At 36.2% G+C, this 20,315-nt stretch overlaps 2 protein-coding genes across 2 annotated transcripts; one reads left to right on the top strand and one right to left on the bottom strand.

The window, feature by feature from the left end:
• On the top strand, nt 1,343-10,725 carry LOC109839775 (F-box protein SKIP23-like). Its single transcript, XM_020408278.1, has 2 exons — nt 1,343-1,430; nt 9,312-10,725. The coding sequence occupies exon 2, from the start codon at nt 9,328-9,330 to the stop codon at nt 10,549-10,551; it is 1,224 nt and encodes a 407-aa protein (XP_020263867.1). The 5' UTR covers nt 1,343-1,430; nt 9,312-9,327; the 3' UTR covers nt 10,552-10,725.
• On the bottom strand, nt 11,194-17,884 carry LOC109836860 (endoplasmin homolog). The gene is made up of 15 exons (XM_020404896.1): nt 17,762-17,884; nt 17,553-17,676; nt 16,535-16,688; nt 16,372-16,452; nt 16,156-16,267; nt 15,950-16,076; nt 15,708-15,846; nt 14,843-14,957; nt 14,526-14,713; nt 14,179-14,394; nt 13,912-14,089; nt 13,666-13,801; nt 13,403-13,553; nt 12,357-12,761; nt 11,194-11,785 (listed from the first exon to the last, which is right to left on the bottom strand). Exons 1-15 carry the CDS (start codon nt 17,826-17,828, stop codon nt 11,513-11,515), a joined length of 2,466 nt encoding a protein of 821 aa, XP_020260485.1. The 5' UTR covers nt 17,829-17,884; the 3' UTR covers nt 11,194-11,512.

Here is a 20,315-nt window from a genome sequence, read left to right as displayed (position 1 = left end):
ATAATATTATATATAATATATTAATCTTATATTATATTAATTATTGTATAGTATAGCATGCTAATATAATATAATATAATATTTTTTTATAATTTGGGGGTTCAATATCCAACCTAAATCCTCTCTCAATGTTAGGATTTCACAAATTCAAAAATATAATAGTTTTTTTATAATTTGGGGATTCAATATCCCAAAATTGTTTTTGAAACAAACATGGTTTATGAAATTCTAAAACCCAAAAAATTTGTAATCCACCTTATATCCCAAAAAAATATTGAAACAAAAGAGAAGATTTCACAAATCTTAAAAATATATTATTTTTTTTATAATTTAGGGATTTAATATCCCAAAATTAATTTTGAAACAAACAAAGTTTATAGAATACCAAAACTAAAAAAAACACTTTTTACATCCCAAAACTTGAAATCCGACCTATATCCCAAAAAAAAGCGAAACGAACACCCCCTTATAAACTAAGGGGCTGTTTGGTTGCACACTTTTTGAGATAACTTTTCTCAAAACATCTGAAAATGGCAAATTTGTAATTAAATTTTTTCTAGAGAATTCTGTAAATTATGTTTGGTTCTACAAAAAATTTACAGAAATATTTTCTTTAAAATATCAAAACCTACCAAATTTTACAAAAAACAATTTCCTCTCAAAATGAGAGGAAATCACCAGAAATCTGACACATACCATATTTAATTAAAAACCTACCAAATCTTGTTATTTTCTATAAAGTTATGAGCTATTTTCTTGTTTTGAACCAAACAAGCAAAGTATAAAAAACAAGAAAATTGGTACTTTTTGATTTCTCAAAACTTTTCCTATAATTTTTTTAAGAAATACAAGGAAATCATATTTTAGGTGGAAAAAATTTCCTATAATTTCTAGAAATTGAACCAAACACCCCCTAAGGCCAAAGCCGCAGTTATTACTAAAATTGACAGTTGACAATCACTAGCAAATTAATTAGGGGTTAATTATGAGTTGCCCCTTGCACTATTATTGCCCAATTATGACATGACCCCTTATACTTCTATTCTCTTGGATAGACCCTTTATACTCTTGCCCACTCATGAGATAGAAACTTAGGATGTTTTTTTTTTTTTTTTTTGACTCTTTTGCCTTCCGGGTGAATTTTTTTTAATCAAAAAACAAAATTCTCGCTTTGAGGCTTATGGTCTATATGCAATAGTAAAACTATAAGGGGGGTAATAGTATTAGGTATGTTATCCGCAATTGGGTATTAGTATAGGGCTCTATCTGCAATTAACCCATAACTGGAATCGCAGAAAATCAGGGAATTTTGCCCTTTTTTACTAACAAATCAAAACTTAATCAGACTGCCTCAAACTGGAGAGAGGTGAAAAAGAAAGAAGCAAGAAGAGCAAGCGACAGGAAAGAACAACAAAAGGAACAATTTTGAGGTTAGTAATTAACCCCGTTAATCTTTTATACATCATCATTAGCGGGTTACACCATCAAATTTAGCGGTTAATTTAGAATTTCATCGCAAAAGCTCCGATTGCAGATTCTTTTATCAGTTTTCTAACTTGTAAAGGTTCAAAAATTACATCTTGAATGTCCTATTCATTGTTCCAAGCATAAATATTGCCATGTGTACGTTCTTAATTAGGATATAGATTGTGAAAACATTTCTGTGAAGGGACGTAGATATGATTTTAGATTTCCATGGGTTGAAAACTTAAGAGATTATGAATATAAATTCTTCTCTCTCAAGGAACTTATGCATAAGCTCTTAGTGATTGGGGGATCATTAAAAGATTTTGGAATTCATCTGTATAGATCACCTGAAACGTTTTCGTGTTTCGACGTCTTATCCCCTAATTATGGGTTGCTCGAGATGCTTACAGTAATATGAATTATTTTTGTGGGTTGACATTAGGAACCATTAAGCAAAGCTGGAAGAATTATTTGCCGGATCAAGAATATTAAGAACATTATATAATTTCACATTTACATTTGAACTTCACATTACAAAATTGTCATTTAATGATTATCCATGTTTTGGTAATTGTTAGGGCTATATATACTTGAGATGACATGATGGAACTATGTTGAATTTTGTTGTATGTTTTCCTGGATTCTGAAAGAGTATCCTTTTTTGGTTATTATGCATTACTTAATTTTGTAAAAATAAAGGACTATCTGCATATAACATAGCGCTGCAAAGAAGTAAAATTGAAGGGAATGGATATGATCCTACTGATATACGTTCATATGTAGTTTCCATCACACTGGATCTATAGAAAAATCCGAAGGTTGCATGCCGAACATCCTAAGAGTTGTTTCCATTTAAATAAGATGAGATCCCTTCACATAAGAAAAGTACTGATAGTTAGTAGCAGAGTACATTGTTATTGGAAACTAGGCACCCCGCCAACATGTTATCTTCATAGACTTGTATTGCTTAATGTATTGGATATATATAGGGATGCGAACAACTCAAAGACAACTCAGATAAAAGTTATACGATCTGAGATCTACCGATTACAAATTGAATATGCATTGTTCTTGAACAGCAAATCTACTGTGTTTATCTGATCAAAACTTATATGGGTACAAATCTGAGTAGACGGATACTAATTCAAGTAGAGCCAATAACCGCATCCGATACAAATTGATGCGCACTTCACCTGTTTGATGCAAACTCTTACTGAAGTAAACAAAATTTATTATGGAGATAGAAGGAAAAGGCCGAACTAATTTAAGAAATTAGAACTTACATTATTGGACTTAAGCTCACTTACGAGTAGGATAATGCATGCGTAGGATAATGCATGCTTAAGTGGTGAAATACTAATCGGTTCCAGACGAGTGGGTCCATTACCTCAGAGCATAGTATCCAAATTCGTAGCTGTAGCTGCAAAAACTCCAAGTTTGAAATTCAGGAGAATAGGATATTTGATGTTCATATACGCATCTAACAGTATAAAATGATTTGTTCTTATAATCCAGATCAGTTTCCATCCCTAATTTGATTGCGGTTTTAGTTCTTTTATTAATATATTTACTTTGTCACAATTTATGAACTCTAATTGTTAAGGTTTTTCTTGCTCTCTTTCTTTTTTCCTTTATAATCCTAATTACTTCAATCATGTTCTAATTACTTTTAGTAATTACAAACAAAATCCATGGACTAACAACTTTAGTTGCTTCTAACAAACTGTATCATAACTTCTGAGGGTTTTGATGTGTCAATGCTTGCAAATACATGTACGAGCAGATGTTCATGCCAACACGCGCCCATTCAACTATTTTATATCTCTATGTTGTGTCGTACCCCTCTTTTGCATGTATGTCCAAACTCCTAGATTCAGGCTGCACAAAAATATTGTAGAACCTCCCAGGTTTTTATTATATTTAAGGTATCTTACAGAAAAACATCCTCTAGTTCGTAGGGATTGTAACAAATCCATCTAAGATTTTAAAAGTGAGACTTTACCCCCTTTTTTCAAATTCTAGCCAAATAGTCATCATATTTTTCATTGTATTTGTCAATTTTCATTGTATTTGTCAATTTTCAATGTAATAATCCTATACATTTTTGTGTAACAGTAAAGTCATAGATAATTGTCACACCGTGTAACAATTTTTTTTTCATCTAAGATAATTCCATATAAGTTGGAACAGAGGGATTAATTATCACTTTTGAAATCTCAAGGGGTTTTCTGTTAATCCTATAAAGCTTAGAGGTTTTTTTTTAAAAAATTACCCTTATCTGAAAATATGTCCCTTTTAAACCATGAAATATATAAACATACAAGTTCTTTGTGATCTGTATAGAAGTAATTTAAAACTACAAGTTTACACATCACAAAAAGTAAACATGAAAAAAGGAAAGAAAAAAAGGAAAATCGTATCATCTATAATTGCACTTGACAGTGCCTTTTGCATTAAAACTCAATTCCAATATTAGAAAACTTAGAAAAGTTAGGAACATCGCCAATATTAGAAAAGTTTGAAACATTTCATCCTTTACTTGCAAATAAATTTTTAGGTGCATGTCAAATCAAGGTAAGTTGTAGACATCATTCTTTATTTGTATCTATCTTTATGCATTTTTTTATTACCATTTTTATGCATCATTAACGGGTTGTAGACATCAAATTTAGTGGTTGACGTAGTAATTGAACCACAAAAGCTCTGATTGCAGATGTTCTATTAGTTTTCTAAGCAATTGTGATAACATATAACCATTGTTGCGATTTTTAGATCTCACAAAAACCCCGAAAATCACTAAACGCAGCAAATATAATCACACGAGATTTAACGTGAAAAACCCTCAATAAGGAAAAATCACATGATCAAAATCAATCCACTATCACCTCCAAATTATAATCTTTTGCACGGACAAAGAATGTCAAACCCTCTCTCTCACAATACCATTGAACTCGGTTACACCCTCTAAAATCCCGATTACAATAATATTGTCTCTCTCCATCTCTCTACTCTAAAACCCTAGAATAAGACGTTTTTTTAAAGACACTCCTGACTTGCTCGTCAAGTTAACTTGGCCTCTAAGAAAACTACTAGGACTGGGCCTAGCCTTCAAACTCACATCCGACTTAGAGTTTGAGTCGGTAGCCAACGTATCCTCCCTCGACGAAAAATCTCCAAGTGTTTCAATGGCTTCAGAAAAATTCACTCTCTTCTTCTTGTTCTTCACATCCCTTGTGAACAGATCGCTCATCTAAATAGCAAATAGGGTTGTTATTCTTTCTCCCTCGTAAAATCAAATCACCATCTTTATACACTTTGCACCACTCTCCTTCACCAAAAAACTTGTACCAACACGATGCCATCTCACCCAATGAAATTAAGTTAGCATTACATGACGGCACATATCTCACATGACGAAGAATTTTAACCTTTTCAGTGTGAAGCTTGAGGTGAACACTCACAACGCCTTTAACCTTCATCTTCTTGTTGTTTCCAACGATCACGTCGTCAAATTCTTCATATGCCTTTAATGTGTTAAAATAATTTTTGTTGTTGTAAATGCATAGAGGCTGTAGAATCTAACACCCAAGTGTTACTCGCATCAGTGCCTATACTCTGCATCAACAGCACCACATCTTCATCACACATAACTATCGAGGAGTCCACATTCTTCCCATTTTTAAAGCTTCCTCTGTCTAATACTCTTCAAATCATCTCGAATCTGGGAACATCTGAACTGAATGTGACCATTCTCTCCACAATAATAGTACTCACTTTCGCTGTCATTTCGGGCTCGAGATTTTGACCTTCCTTGAAAACTATCAAATCTTTCCTTACTCCTCACTCGATTAGAACCTTCAAAAGCTAGTGCACTCTCACCACTATTAGATGTGCTTTTCTTTCCCATCATTCTTTTATTCTCACGTAGGAGTGCTGTCACATCGTCAAACTTTAAAGTCTGCTTCCCTACAATTATCGTCTGAACTAACGTCTTGTACGACTTCGGCAAAGAAGGCAATAGGAGAAGCGTCTGCTTTTTTTTAATCTCTTCATCAATATTCATAAGTTAACAAACTAGTTGATTAAAGGTATTGATATGATCTTGAATTGCAGTACATTCTTTCATCTTTAATGAATAAAGCTCTATCCTCAAACACAATCGGTTAGTCATCGTCTTCGACGCATAAATCCCATCGAGCCTTTCCCACAACCCCATTCGTGTGGTCTCCTGCATAATATTATACTTGATCTCAGAGGTGAGTATCAAACGAATTGTGCTAACCGTCCTTTTTTGTATGGAACACCATTCAGCATTCTTCAACCCTTTAGGTTTCTTCTCCTTCAAAACTTAATCAACACCCTACTGCACAAGAATATCTTGAACCATACATTGCCATACTACAAAATTTGTCTTGCTGTTGAATAGCGGAATATCGAATTTCGAACCCGAAGAAATCATCCTCTAACCACAATTAAATTTTAAATCAGTCACTGTAGAGATTGAATTTGATAAGCTGAGGTCAACAACAAACTCAGCACGTCAAAACACCCTAGGAACGACTCCATGATCACCAAAATCCGCCTCCAAACCCTCGATCAAAAGACAAATCAATCTGTACCATTGGATTTGATTTTAACAATTTATAACCAAACCCTCACCAACATGAATAGTGTTACGCCGTTACAAGATTCCTTCTGCTACAATATTCCCGCTGCTACAATACTTTTCTTTTTTTTCGTTCCCACGATGTCGATCACCGCGCTTCGACCACTGACGTCTTCATCAATCGCGCACTGCTCAAACCTCCACAGATCATCAAACCTGACTCTGATACCATTTATTAGGATTTTTAGATCTCATAAAAACCCCAAAAATCACCAACCGTAGCAAATAGAATCACATGAGATTTAATATGGAAAACTCTCAATAAGAAAAAAATCACAGGATCAAAATCAATTCACTATCACCTCTAAATTATAATCTTTTGCACGAACAAAGATTGTCAAACCCTCTCTCACACAATACCCTTGAACCCGGTTACACCCTCTAAAATCCTGATTACAAGAATATTGTCTATCTCTTTCTCTCTACTCTAAAATCCTAGAATATGACATCTTATTTAAAGACACCCTTGATTTGTCTGTCAAGTTAACTTGGCCTCTAAGAAAACTACTAGGACTGGGCCTAACCTTCAAACCCGTATCTGACTTGGAGTTTGAGTCGGTACCCAACAACCCTCTCTTTTTCAACATAATTTTAGATAATTAAATTTTCATTGACACGTGGAACTCTAAAAACTCTAAAATCATGAGGTTTCAAAAGAGATTGTTCTTGAATGTTCTATTGATGTTCCAACTGAAGATCACCATGTATAGGTTCAAAATAGGATGATATAAGAATTGCGAAAAAGGATCGTATTATAAATTATACTATGTTTGAAGTCTACCTAATATGAATTGGATATGGATTTTTCTTGAACAGAAAGGAATAGGCCGAAAGAATTTAAGAAAATCAAAATTATATTATTGGACTTGAGTTGGCTTACAAGTAGGATAATTATCAGAACAGATGTTGAAGAACTTGATCATCGATTAAAAACTAATTGGTTCCAAACAAGTGGATCTGTTACCTAGGACCATAATATCCAAATTTGTAGTTGTAGTTGAAAAAAATCCAATTTTGAAATTTAGGAGAATAGGGCATTTGATATCCATATCTGTCTCCAAGAGGATAAAACGTGGATTTGTTCTAATAATCCATATCAGTTTAGATCCCTAATTTGATTTTTTTTTCTTTTTGATATATTAAGTTGATCACAATTTGTGAACTCTAAATTGTTAAGAGTCTACTTTCTTCTTTCTATCTTTTATAATCCTAGTTACTCCAATCATGTTCTAATTATTTTGGGTAAATTTCACAAAACCCCCAATCACTTTGGACATTTTTCACTTGACCTCCAATAAGTTTGAATGATCTGCTTATACCCAAACAAGTTTTTCAAAAAACCCCAAAAACTAACATAGTTAATTCTGACATGTAATCTACAAATTTTTTTTTGCTGTCAAAATATGAAAATATCCTACTTTTTTAAAAAAGCTCCTCATGTCCCTTTTTACATTTTTCCACCCTAAAATCACTTTTCCGTCTTCTTTCTCCATCTCTCTGCTCTTGTTTGATCTCAGATAAGGGGCTCTCAGTCCCCAAGAATTTTGTTTTCGGTGATTTCATCCTTCAAAACTCTAAGGGCATGTTTGGATTTCATTGAGGCTTAAGGGAATTTTTCCGTTCCCTTCACTTTATTAAACTTCTTAAACATGGTGAAATAAGTTTCCCTGGGTATGTTACCTGGACTCGGGTACGGATCCGAGTGTCGGATACAAAATTTTTGAAAATTTTGGATCCGGGAACACCGTCCTAAATTTCAACACGGATACGGGGATACGACAATAAAAAATATTAAACGTTTAATCAACAATTCAGCATGTGAAAGGCTTTGTAACTTTTCAACTTCTATCTTTTCATTACCTGCAAGCAATTAATAATTATATAATTTATATTAACTGTAGCAGGTTTACTATGTTTAATTTTAAATTCTCAATAAAATAAGCTCATTCCTTAAAATTATAAAGTAAACTCATTTGAAACTTTGCCTTTATATTCCACATAAACATAAGAAAGAATATATATATTTGCAGAAGGGAAACTTTGGCCATGCACCATAAAAACAATAATCGGGCCTCATTGACATTCAATCCTCAAGTTTCATGTCTCAAATCTCAATACCATAAAAATTTACAGAATATCTATATTTACGGTCCAACCTGAAGCCTAACTCAACAAATCCTCATATCCAACGGCCCCCATACTCATATAATATTCACTGAAGCCCAACTAAAAAATATTCACTGAAGCGGCCCAACCTGAAGCCCAACGCCACACAATCCTCATATAAAATCCAAATAATACCCCAGCTCCTCTCCAGAACCCTAGAGCCTCATTCCCTCTCCCTGCAGCCGCTGCCATAGCAGCCGTAGAAAGCAAGCGAAGAGATGCCGCCAAAGTTCGATCCCTCCCAGGTCGTGGACGTGTACGTCAGGGTCACCAGCGGTGAGGTGGGGGCTGCGAGCTCCCTGGTCCCGAAGATCGGGCCATTCTTCCTCATCTTTTCTTTCTCTATTTTTTTGGTTTTTCGATTCACACACATCACCGTATCCAAGTGCCAACCACCGTATCCGACCCGTATTTCGTATCCGGATTGGTGTCGGGTCGTATCGACGCTAGTACGACGGTCAAACCGCCGTGTTCGAGTAATGTACTAAATTCCTAAATAAGTTTTACATGTTGCCTTAACTTTCCTTATCCTATGTTCACTTAACTTCCCTTCACTAAGTGCAAATCCAAACAAGCCCTATAGAAAATAGGGGAGAAAAAAAAAGTAAGTTAAGGGTTCCCTTCCCTTCGCTGCCACCCTAAATTGAGAGGGAGTAAATTTTGTTTTGTTGGGGATGAACTAAGGGGAATCAGGGGGAACACATCACCCCTAAAAACACTATCCAAACGGGGGTGGAGGTCTCCCCTACCTTCCCTTCTCCCCTATTCCCCTCAATCCAAACAAGGCTTAAATTATGCTATTTTACATGGGGTTAAGTGAAAAAAATTAAACATTATCGGGGTTTTCTGGATTTCTAAACTTATTGAAGGTCTTGTGAAAATTACATTATACTTCGGTTAATTACTAACAAAAATTATACAGAGTGACAACTTTAATAGCCTCTAATAAACTATATCATAACTTCTGAGGGTATTTATGTGTAACGAAATCTCTTTCCTACTTTGGGTTCAGGTCATTCTTGGGTGCTATGACTGATTGGTCTCTACTTCCAGAGGATTTCTTGAGGTTGATTCTCGACAAACTCTCTTCGCCACTGGACAACGCTCGATCTGGTGCAGTGTGCAAATTATGGCATTCTATCTGCAAACAGAAAACTTTTCCTTGGTTACTGCCCCCTGATCCCGATCCTGTACATCATAAACTCTGCTTATTCAGTCTTTCTGACCAGGAGGTTTACCACATTAAACTCCCAGAGCTTGAAAATAAAGTTATATGGGGAGCCTCACATGGGTGGCTTGTAACCATGGATGAAGATTTTTTTGTTTGTTTGTTGGATCCCTTCTCAAAAACTCAAATTCAGCTACCTCAAAATTTAAAAGTGAACAAACGTTTGCCTTTGCGTAAGGTTGTCATGTCTTCAGATCCACGTACAAATCCAAACGGTTGTATAATTATGGCTTGTACATACTGCGGTCTCGCCTATTGTCGACTGGGAGGTAAGGAGTGGACACCTTTTCCAGCCATGGGTTACCAAATTATTGACTTCACCTTTTGCAAGGGGCAATTCTATGCTAGATATTACCATGGCTTATTCATTTGTCACATTGATTCTGAGCCATACTTCACTCAATTGCCTCCCAAGAACCTACAAATGGATTATTTGGTGGATTTAGCGGGGGATTTGTTAATGATTAATCGTTTTGTACAATGTGAAACACCAGCTAAGGTCCTTGAGAATGTACATGAGAGTGATGAGGAAGGAGATGAGACTGAGGATGATGCATCCTCAGACGTCTTCCGTGAGAATGAACACGAGAGTCATGATGAAGATGCTGATGATGAGATTGAGGATGGTTTAAAAGGCTTTGGCAAGTGTCCTTTTCAACGTCAGGATTATGCTTATGTTGATCACTTGACATGTTGCTTCAGTGTTTTCAAGTTAGACGAAAAGGGGACATCTTGGACGAAGGTCAACGACATAGGAGATCAAGCTCTGCTGTTAGGGTCTAAGAATTCTGTAGCCTTACCAACTTGTTCCTTTCCTGGCTGTGCACGGAATGCCATTTATTATGCAGACAAATATTGGCTAGCAAATGACAGGGTTGTGTTTAATGAGGTTGGTAATTTTCATTTGAAGGATAGAAGGATTCATTCACGGCACGTGTTTGATGTTTATGAATATAATGCTTATCATCAACGCCCACCACCCATCTGGTTTGTCCAAGGCTCTCTTCAATTGCCAGAAAGTTAAAGGTGCTGACTTGATTCACCAACATTATATGTTGCTTAAGAGCTATTTGTTTCATTGTTGTTTCTCTTTTCCTTCTTTGCTCAAATGACATCATTTGGTTCATGAGTTGATTTTTTTTATGTATGTATCAAAAGTTTTCAGATCGTGTGGCTTTCTAACTGTTTGGTTCCTTTCCTTACAGTGTACTTGCTATATATTTCATACACTTCTAAAACAAAGTACAGGAAAAGATGATATCATATGATACAGGAAAAAAAAGAATACATGTTCTACACATGAGAGTCGTTTCCAGATGGAACCTCTCATATTTATTAGGTTTTGCTACGCTAAACGCTAAACAAGCACATCTGCATTAGAAACAAGGAGTCTGGTATCAAAAAAATTTATCCTTTTTTTTTCCTTTGGCTAAATTAGGAAGAAATACACCCACACTGCGAGAGAAGCGCTCAGTAAACGATGATTTCTTACATTTTTCATCCATTCAGGGAGGGAAGTGAAAAGAAAACATCATGAATCCTATATCTGTAAATTTTGCACATCGCGCCATCCATGATTTTAAGAAAGAAACAATTGAATTAATCCCCAACAACAAAACACTAGAGACTTATATTTCGTACGTCCAATTCTCTATACAACTGGATCAGTCAAAAAGCATGAAACTATCCTTCAAATATACGTAAGATTTGGTGCGAATTCCTTACAAAGATGACCTAAAAAATCATCATCTTGTTGGTGAAGAGAAGCACATAAAACATCAAATGAAGCCAGTTATACTATTGAAGAGTGATTTCATCACCCACAATATTCATCGCTCAAATTCCATACGAAACATTAATCTAGAGCTGGTTACCGCTAAATTACAGCACAGCAAATGATAAAATCTTCTTTTGTTCAGTTTCAAGGGGTAGCCATATCATAGAAGGGTCATATCAAAATCTCCTAGAAAATGAGTGGTACTAAATTATAACTCGTCCTTGAAGTGAGTATCCTCCTGTGTCTCTTCTTTAATAGTGTCCTCATCAGTTTCCTTAGTTGAAGCTGGTTCCTTTTCCTCAGCCTCTGGCTCTTCTGTTTCATCCTCCTCTTCAACTGCTGCATCTTGACTAATATCTAGACTTGCCTTTACCGAAGAATAGATCCGCGTGGCAAAATCTTTTGGATCGCTGAGCATAAAACCACTCTCCATAAGCGCTGTTTGGTACATTAGTCTAGCTGTTTGCTTAATGCTTTCATCCTGCGGAATAACGCAGCTAAGGTTAATGCACAATATACCACATGTACAATCTTTGTAGAGAACAAACCAATTAAAGACTCCTGAGTAGTATATTCAGCAAAGAGATTAGGTAAATTTATAATTAAAAAAAATCATTGACTTTAGGGGATTCACAAAAGAATACCCTAAACTATCTTATTACAGAAAATTACCTCAAACTTTTTCACTAGCTACCATAACTGAGGGGCATTGGTTTAAGTTGGCACATTACGTGCATCCGACATATTTTAGCTACTCCTGCCTTAAAATTTTATACTCTCTCCTCCTAAACTATTAGGGGGTTTTATTACTTTCAACATCCCATGTTAACATCACAAGGGTTAATTTTCTGATCATACGTGATATTTTCATGCAAATTTAGAAGTTTGTGGTAATTTTCTCAAATAAAGTAGTTATACTAGTTTTATATGAAACCCCTGATAGTTCAAGGTAGTTGTGCAAAATTGTCCCTTAGATTCAACTCAAGTGAAGATAACCTGAAGGCAGCAAACTTGATAGATGATTTTTAAAAAAATTAATGTAAGTTTTGTACCTCAGGATTTGCTGCAACTCTCTCTTGGAGTTCCTTAACAATGGGATGTCTAGGGTTGATCTCAAGCACTCTCTTGCCACGCATGTATGCTTGCTTGCTTGCATCAGAAAGAGTTTGAGACTGCATAATCTTCTCCATGTTTGCACTCCATCCATATTTTGAAGTGACCACAACACAGGGGGTGTTGTCCAAACGGTTGCTTATCTTTACAGAATCAACATTCTCAGCAGAAAGAGCATCTTTCCACCATTTGGTTAGCTCCTTAAATGACTCCTTAAGGTCCTTAATCTTTGAATCTTTCCCAAGGTTGAGACCTTCCTTTGACACGTTTTGGAACTTTTTATCTTCGTAGTCCATTAGGTATTGCATCAAGTATTCATCAACTGGATCCGTGAAGAAAATGACCTTCAAACAAAGATCAGTGAGAAATTAAGATAAAAAAATGGCAAAAGGTAGCAGACAGATGCACCCAAATGAAACTTTGGGATCGATGCCAATCAGAAAAGCCGTTCTTGCATTGGAGATACAAGAAATGCAATTTTTGTTAAAGGATATTGAGTTATCCTTTTCTAAAAAAGTTTATTACATCATGCCTCGTCATAGTTGAATGCAGTTACCTTCAACATCTCTTGTGGGTTCTCTGTAATTTCAGAGAATCTATCACCTTAATTATTTTTTGTCTCAGAAAAACTGATAGTATACAATAGAGTATTTCAACGTATATAATGATACTGTATGATGTAGGCTCCCCCATTTCTCAAATGCAGATATGCTTACTTGCATCAAGAAACACTTCTCCATGCTACGAATGAAATGAGTCAAGCAAGTACATGTGGAAGAACATGGATGAACGGACTGAGATACTTATGCGTAGCTGATTGTGTTTTTATATGCCTCTTTGTGTGCATGCGTGTCTCCACATATGTATGCTTTATGTGTGCAATCATGCAGGAACATTTGTCTTCGTGTGCATGAATCTTGCTTGTGAAAAATGCATGAATAAGCTATTGGGTAAATTTTCTAGTATTGACATTTTAAGCATATACCTCATAATTCTTCTTTGTAAGCTTCTCAAGGAATGGAGATTTCTCCAGCTGTTCTTTGCTAGTTCCTGTAAGGTAGAAAATGTCCTTTTGCCCTGGCTTCATTCTAGAGATGTACTGGTCAAGTGAGGTAAGCTTGCCTTCAGATTTGGAACTGAAAAAGAAATACATGGGCATATAAGTCAGCCTTATTCAAATGTCATCAGAATTCCAGTTCCAAGATAATTGCACTGTCCCTAGCTCGGTAAGTCAATAAGAAAGTTCACCTTTCAAATCTGAGAAGCTTAGCCAGACGATTTCTATTTTGTGCATCCTCAATGATTCCAAGCTTAATGGATTTCCCAAACTCGTTCCAGAACTTGGCATATGATCCCTTCTTTTCATCATTCTCGCTCACTGAATCTGTAATTATCCATCAGCAATAAAGGAAAGGTGTTAAAGCTAGGAAGAGAAACATAAAACTGCAATTAGCCACAAGGATGAGAATGTGAAATCAGTTTCAACTATGATACCTGTCTTATCTTTGTCGCTAGACTCATCAGGATCCTCATCAGGATCCTCATCAGCAATCTTGCGTATCATATCAAGGGCCTTGCGAATTAGTTTTTTCTTGATTGTCTTTAGGCTGTTGTGCTGCTGAAGCATTTCTCGAGATACATTAAGTGGCAATGTGTCTGAGTCAACAAGACCCTGAAAAGTAGGAAATTTTAAAACATGAATGACGAAATGCAGAACGCTTAAAGGTAAGTGAAAGGGTGCAAATTCCCCATCTCCATTACCATCAAAAAGCTCAGATATTTAGGAAGAAGTTCATCGAATTCATCTGAGATAAAGACTCGTCTAACATACAACTTCAGGTTGGATTTATTGCTGTTGTAGTAACTCTCATATAAATCATGAGGAGCCTTTGGTGGCACAAAAAGCACCGCCTTGAACTCTACATCACCTTCAGCAGTAAAGTGGCTCCAAGCTAAAGGCTTTTCCTCGCTAAAATCCTGCATATATTAGAAAGGTAAATCAAATGGCTGTACATGCAGGAGTTTCTTTTTTTCTTTCTTTTAAATAATAAAACACTCAATGCATTTCTGCCTTCCAGCCATTTTATTTGATGGACAAAGCATTATACCTTAGCAATGGAGTGATAGAATTTCGTGTATTCTTCGTCAGTAACCTCCTTAGGACTGCGAAGCCATATAGCCTTCACATCATTCAAGACCTCCCATTCATAAGTTGTTTCCTTCACCGTCTTTGTTTTTTTCTTTTTCTCACCATCTTCTTCTACCTCTTCTTCTTCTTCGGATGTAGTAGCTTCACCTGTCCCACGAAACATATACAGTGAGTTAAAACCATACAGTCAAAATCGTGATATTTCACAAATCAAGTTGGTACAGATTCTTATGCAATTAAAGGATTAAATATGAATGAATGGTATTAAATATATACTTGTTTCCTCTTCATCGCTGGATTCTTCATCAGTCGGAACTTCAACATCGACCTCTTTGCTTGCCCATAGATATATGGGGAAGTTGATAAACTCAGAATACTTCTTCACCAAGTCCTGCATCATAAAGACCAATTGTGTTAATAGCAGTATATAATTAGTGTCTAATGAATCACCTTAAGTCATGGAAAAAGAAAATTTATCCAGACATCAAAAGGAAGCATGGTCAGTTAATAGCCTGTGCTATATAAACCAGGTCTTTAGTTTTCATAAGGACTAATAGTACCCTGCATGACATCACAGGCTACTAGAAAACAAAGCAAAACGTCTGACAAGGTTAGTTTAACCTCCAACACTCTCATGATCAGCCGAAAAAGGTCGCAACTGTTCTCATCATTAAACTCATGGTCATGATGAACAGCATGTAATAAAGACAATTTCTAAATCCAACAGGCTAACAACTGCAGGCAAATGGACTTTACTGCAACCTGTGATCAAATATGTTTGGTATGGGTTAAATATAACTGAAAGTCTGAAAAAATGTATATCCTGACAGCGATGGTGGCAGACTAAAAAAGAAATCCCACAAAATCAACGAACCCAAATATATACCCTCAGAGTTGAACCAATTGAACATCGCGAACAACATCAATTTAAAGATTATTTAAGTAGGAAATTGTGCCGAAAATAATGAGAAACTGTTCTACTGTAGGATTTAGCATTAAAAGCACATGGACCGAAAGCTAATATATTTATTGTAGATCAGTTAATGCTGAAACACTTTCTTTTTATATATATATGAAATGAAATAACCTAAGAAAACTATTGTAGCTAGAGTACAGGCACACAAAATAAACAATCACTAACCTTCAACTTGAATTCATCCAAATACTCCTTGGCTTCATCTCGGAGATGGAGACGGATCTCTGTTCCACGCCCTAGTGGTTCATTCCATGTATCCTCGGAAATTGCAAAGGCCCCATCAGCCTTAGACTCCCAAACATATCTAGAAGTCACCAAGAATGCTGAAAAGGTAAGGATCTCTTGATCCAAAAAGAAAATGAACAAATAATAATAAGCCGGTCCAAAGATGAGCTATGGTTTCCTACTGTTTGTCATCATTGTGTTTACTTATGACTTCAACATAGTCAGCAACTAGATAGACTGAGTAGAACCCCACACCAAATTGACCAATAAGATTAAGATCGCCTCCTGTCTGCATTTTCTCCACAAAAGCTGTATATAATATGATTATATTAGTCATAGTTTTCAAGCCTCAGACAGCTGAAATAGTGAATGATATTGTCAATTGTACCTGAAGTTCCAGACTTGGCAATGGTTCCCAAATTCTTAATCAAATCCTCCTTTGTCATCCCAATGCCTCGGTCCCGGATAGAAAGGACCTTATTTTCCTTGTCTAGCTTAATCTGACAGCAATCAGAAAAATGTTAATAAAGGTAATTATCAGACAATTAACCACATGCAACGGTCATAAAACATAAGAACTTTCACGGTGCTTGCAACTACAAACCATTATCTCAAGCTTTGCATTATCGCCTTCCCCCAATATCTCCTTGTCGGTGAGAGAAAGAAATCTGATCTTATCCAATGCCTGATAAAAAAAATTGCAAGGAAATAAATCAATTCAATACTAGTATTTAAATTCCCTCAAGAGCTTCCAAAGATCTACTTACATCTGAGGCATTAGAGATAAGCTCTCTCAAGAAAATATCTTTGTTGCTATAGAGAGAGTTGATAATTATATCCATCAGTCGAGAAACCTCAGCCTGGAATTCAAACTTCTCTGCATTGTTCCTTAGAGACTTCCTTGAGATTGACTCCGTCTCTCTGAAAATAAATTGATAAAGGAAAAGATGAGCATATGTTACTTTCTCCCAGCAGTTGAGAGACAGCCATAGAAGTACTTGAGCAAATACTTCCAATAGAGTTAGTAATTTTTGTCGAAATGTTTTACCATTTGAATCTTAGCACGTTACTGGGCACCAAAAATGTGTTTTACTATACCAAAATGATAGTATCTAATTTCAGAATTTTGTCCAAGGGAGACTTGTCAGAGCATTTTTCAGATTTTCTCCAACATCCTGGTATCCTTATTTAAATGAGTTAGATTGTTTTTTTTTAACAAAAGTTGGATAATCAATTAAGCCACAACAGTTATTCGTTCCCTCCCTTTCAAAGGGAACTATAGTCCAATACTCACACATGAACACCTCAAAAATCTCCTAAACTATTTGGAGTCTCGGGCCACTTTGAATAGTTAATAGGCCTTAAATATGAGTTCTGAATCACCATGGTTCAAAATATTAACAAAGCGAGTACAAAACAGCAAGATTGCGGTTTTTTTGTAATTACTAGTCCGAAGAAAATTCTATTGCCAGTTAAGGTTTAGTATTGCAGTATTTCCACTAACATTCACACTACCAGCGTTAAAAAAAACAATTAATCATTCCCAATACACAATACACATTGACAGTTATGCTAATGCTCATGCAGTGTGTGAATAATTATGCAAACGGAAACTTCAGCTCAAAACACAGAAACTACTATTGAGATTCACCTAGTGCAGTAACCAACTTCACATATATATGAGCGAATTAGCAAGATCTACTGACTACCGCTACTGCAAACCAAATTGAAGAAAAATTTCATTTAATCCAAAATTCTAAATCATTGAGAGATCAAGCTCAATACCTCTTCGCGACATCAGAATCAGTGGACAATCCATGAGGAACAGCTCCGATCTTCTCCTCAATCTTCGGCGGATCAACGAGATCATCTCCATCGCTCTCCTCAGCATTCGCTTGGATCTTTCGACCTTCGAATCAACAAAACATCGAAACAAATCAAATCAAGTAACCGATCCAAAACCCTAGAAATCAAGTATAAAACCCTAGATTTACCTTGATCGGGGAGAGTTGAGAGCAGAATCAAAAGGAGAAGAACAGAAGGAAGCGCCCACTTCCTCATTTCTCTACCGCTCGCTGCGTGCTGCTGATGCTAGTTTGAGATCGGAGTTTTGAAGTCGAGGGGATTGGGCATTTAAATGCTTGGGGGTTTGCGAAGTGAGCGGACGGTCAGGATGGAGTTTAGTGTGCCAGCGTGGATTAGTGGACGGTGGAGATTGGAGAATGATACGTGGAGAGCTGCAAGTGGTTTGGGAATAGGCTGTGACGTGGAGGGAGAGAACCGTCGACTTGAACTGAGGTGGAATCCGAAGTCGTTGATTGGGACGACCTTGCAAGTTGGAGGACCATGAACATCATTTGGTTGGTGTTTTATTTTCTTTTATTTTTATATTTTTATGAAAAATTGCTTCTCATTGCATCTAAATGGACAGAGCATGTTTGGCAACTTTGACTTATGTTTCATTTGGCTTACAGTTCATGAATTGCTTACAAGTGATTATAATCTAAAGTATTTGGTAAATTTAGTTGATTATAATACATTTTTAATAGTAGAGTGTTTGGTGAATGAGTAGCTTATAATCGATGATTGTTCTTAAAATGACCAAAAAAGAGTTGGAGATAGAGAAAGAATGTTTCAAAATTTTCTTAAATGCTAAGGCATAAAATGATTTTTTTGTTTGGTCAAATAATGTGGCTTATATGCCAAGAAAAAGTAAGTTGCGTTAAACCAACTTATTTTTTTCTTGCTTATAAGCCAACATAAGCTGTTTGCCAAATATGCATCAGTGGCTTATAAACCACAAAAGGTCGCTTACGAGCCACTTTAACTAGTTGTCAAACATGCTAATCAAAATGCTCAAGCATATGTAAAATAAACCAAAGAGGAGCTTGATCTTTCGTCAGTACATAGCATCTAAAAGAGAGAAGCCCTCATCGGCTAATTGATGAGCAATACGGTTACTTTCTCTTCTAATATGCTGGAACACACAAGCTTGCAGGCTGCTACTTCCCATTTTTGTAGCATTCACAATATTATGGCCGTACGTAGTACATTACGAGCCATTACCATTAATTTCTTGGGTTACCTCTAGAGTATAAGATTCAGCTATAAGGATCGGACAACCAAGACTTCGGGTCATTTCGAATCCCTTTAGCGTTCATCAAGCATTTTTCAGTTCTACCTGCGCGGTCAGGGACGGAGGTACCTGGTAAGGCGTGGCGCCACTCTATCAAAAAATTAGTAGTATAAGTTTATGATCCATTAGTATAACTGGCTTTATATATAGGCAGCTGAATCCGCGGCTGTCGGAATCTGAATGGTCGGATCAGGCTTTGGCCAACGGCCAAGATTAATTCTCTGAATCCGAAGCGGCATCTCAGGGATTAAGGCGCAGCCCACTAACCTGGAATAACCCGCAATCCGGCACGAAAAGCGGAGTTGTGGTAGTCAAAAGGAATGTGCGATGACGTCAGCCATGTGAAAACTAAAAAGACTTTTCAGTTCCCTCATTTAATGCACACATGCGCCCGTCAAGAACTATTCTTATATCACTCGGACCCAGCCCAAGCCGACTCCAAGCGAAAGTGGCCAACTGTTATGGTGATTTCAGTCGCCAAAATGTGGCCCTTTGCTAGCAACGGACAGGTGTCCCCCTACATGCCTGCTCAAATCGAATTGACGGTCAGGACCGCCAAGTCTCCCAATTTAGCCGACTCGCAGAGTCGACATCTCCTTAGGTCGACTCGAAGGACGATACTTATCGGTCCTCTTGTCGAAGACGATTCGCTACGAGCCCACTCGACCAGCTATTCGACACCTCGTGGGGTCGACTCGAAAGGTGTTACTTCTCGACACCCCTCGCTACAAGCCAAAAAGACGATTTTGTTAGGTCTCATGTTTATGAGCCTACTCCCTAATCTACTTTTGATGATTAACAAATAATTCCTAACAATATTTGTCGAGTGGTTACTTGTTAGGTATTCTACACAAAGATCATCTGTCGGAGGTTGGATGGAATCGAGCTTAACGACGATATCTTGGAGGTTGGAGGGAATTGGAATGAAGCTTTGCGCAATTCAAGTCAAGATCCAATATCGCTTCATCCGTAACCAAGACGAGCTAATTGAAGATCATCTAGCTTGAGTATATTGTTTCTAGTTTAGGTCTTATACCATGTGTGTTATACTTTAAAGCTCAATTATCACACACATACACGTTTTCGTTTTATAGCTTTCAAGTTTAAATAAATATGAAACAAATATACTTGTTTATATACATACATACATGTTTCATATTTATCATTTTTTTTGAAAATAATGTGTTTAGCCACATAAATATGAAACAAATGAATACAAACTGTATACACTCATATTCGTTTCATGTTTATATGTGCTTGGTATGATTTCATTGAGATCAAGATTTAAAATCATGTTTATTGTTTTGAAAGATTGTAAAATATTCTTTTTGAGGGTTATAGACTTGACAATATTAGTTTATATCTTTTATAAAGTCTATTAATCCATTTAAAAGAAGTTTGAAACTTGTTTG

The sequence above is a fragment of the Asparagus officinalis genome, chromosome 4 (assembly GCF_001876935.1).
Source record: "Asparagus officinalis chromosome 4, Aspof.V1, whole genome shotgun sequence".
NCBI lineage: Eukaryota > Viridiplantae > Streptophyta > Magnoliopsida > Asparagales > Asparagaceae > Asparagus > Asparagus officinalis.
This window is presented reverse-complemented; position numbering and strand designations above follow the sequence as displayed.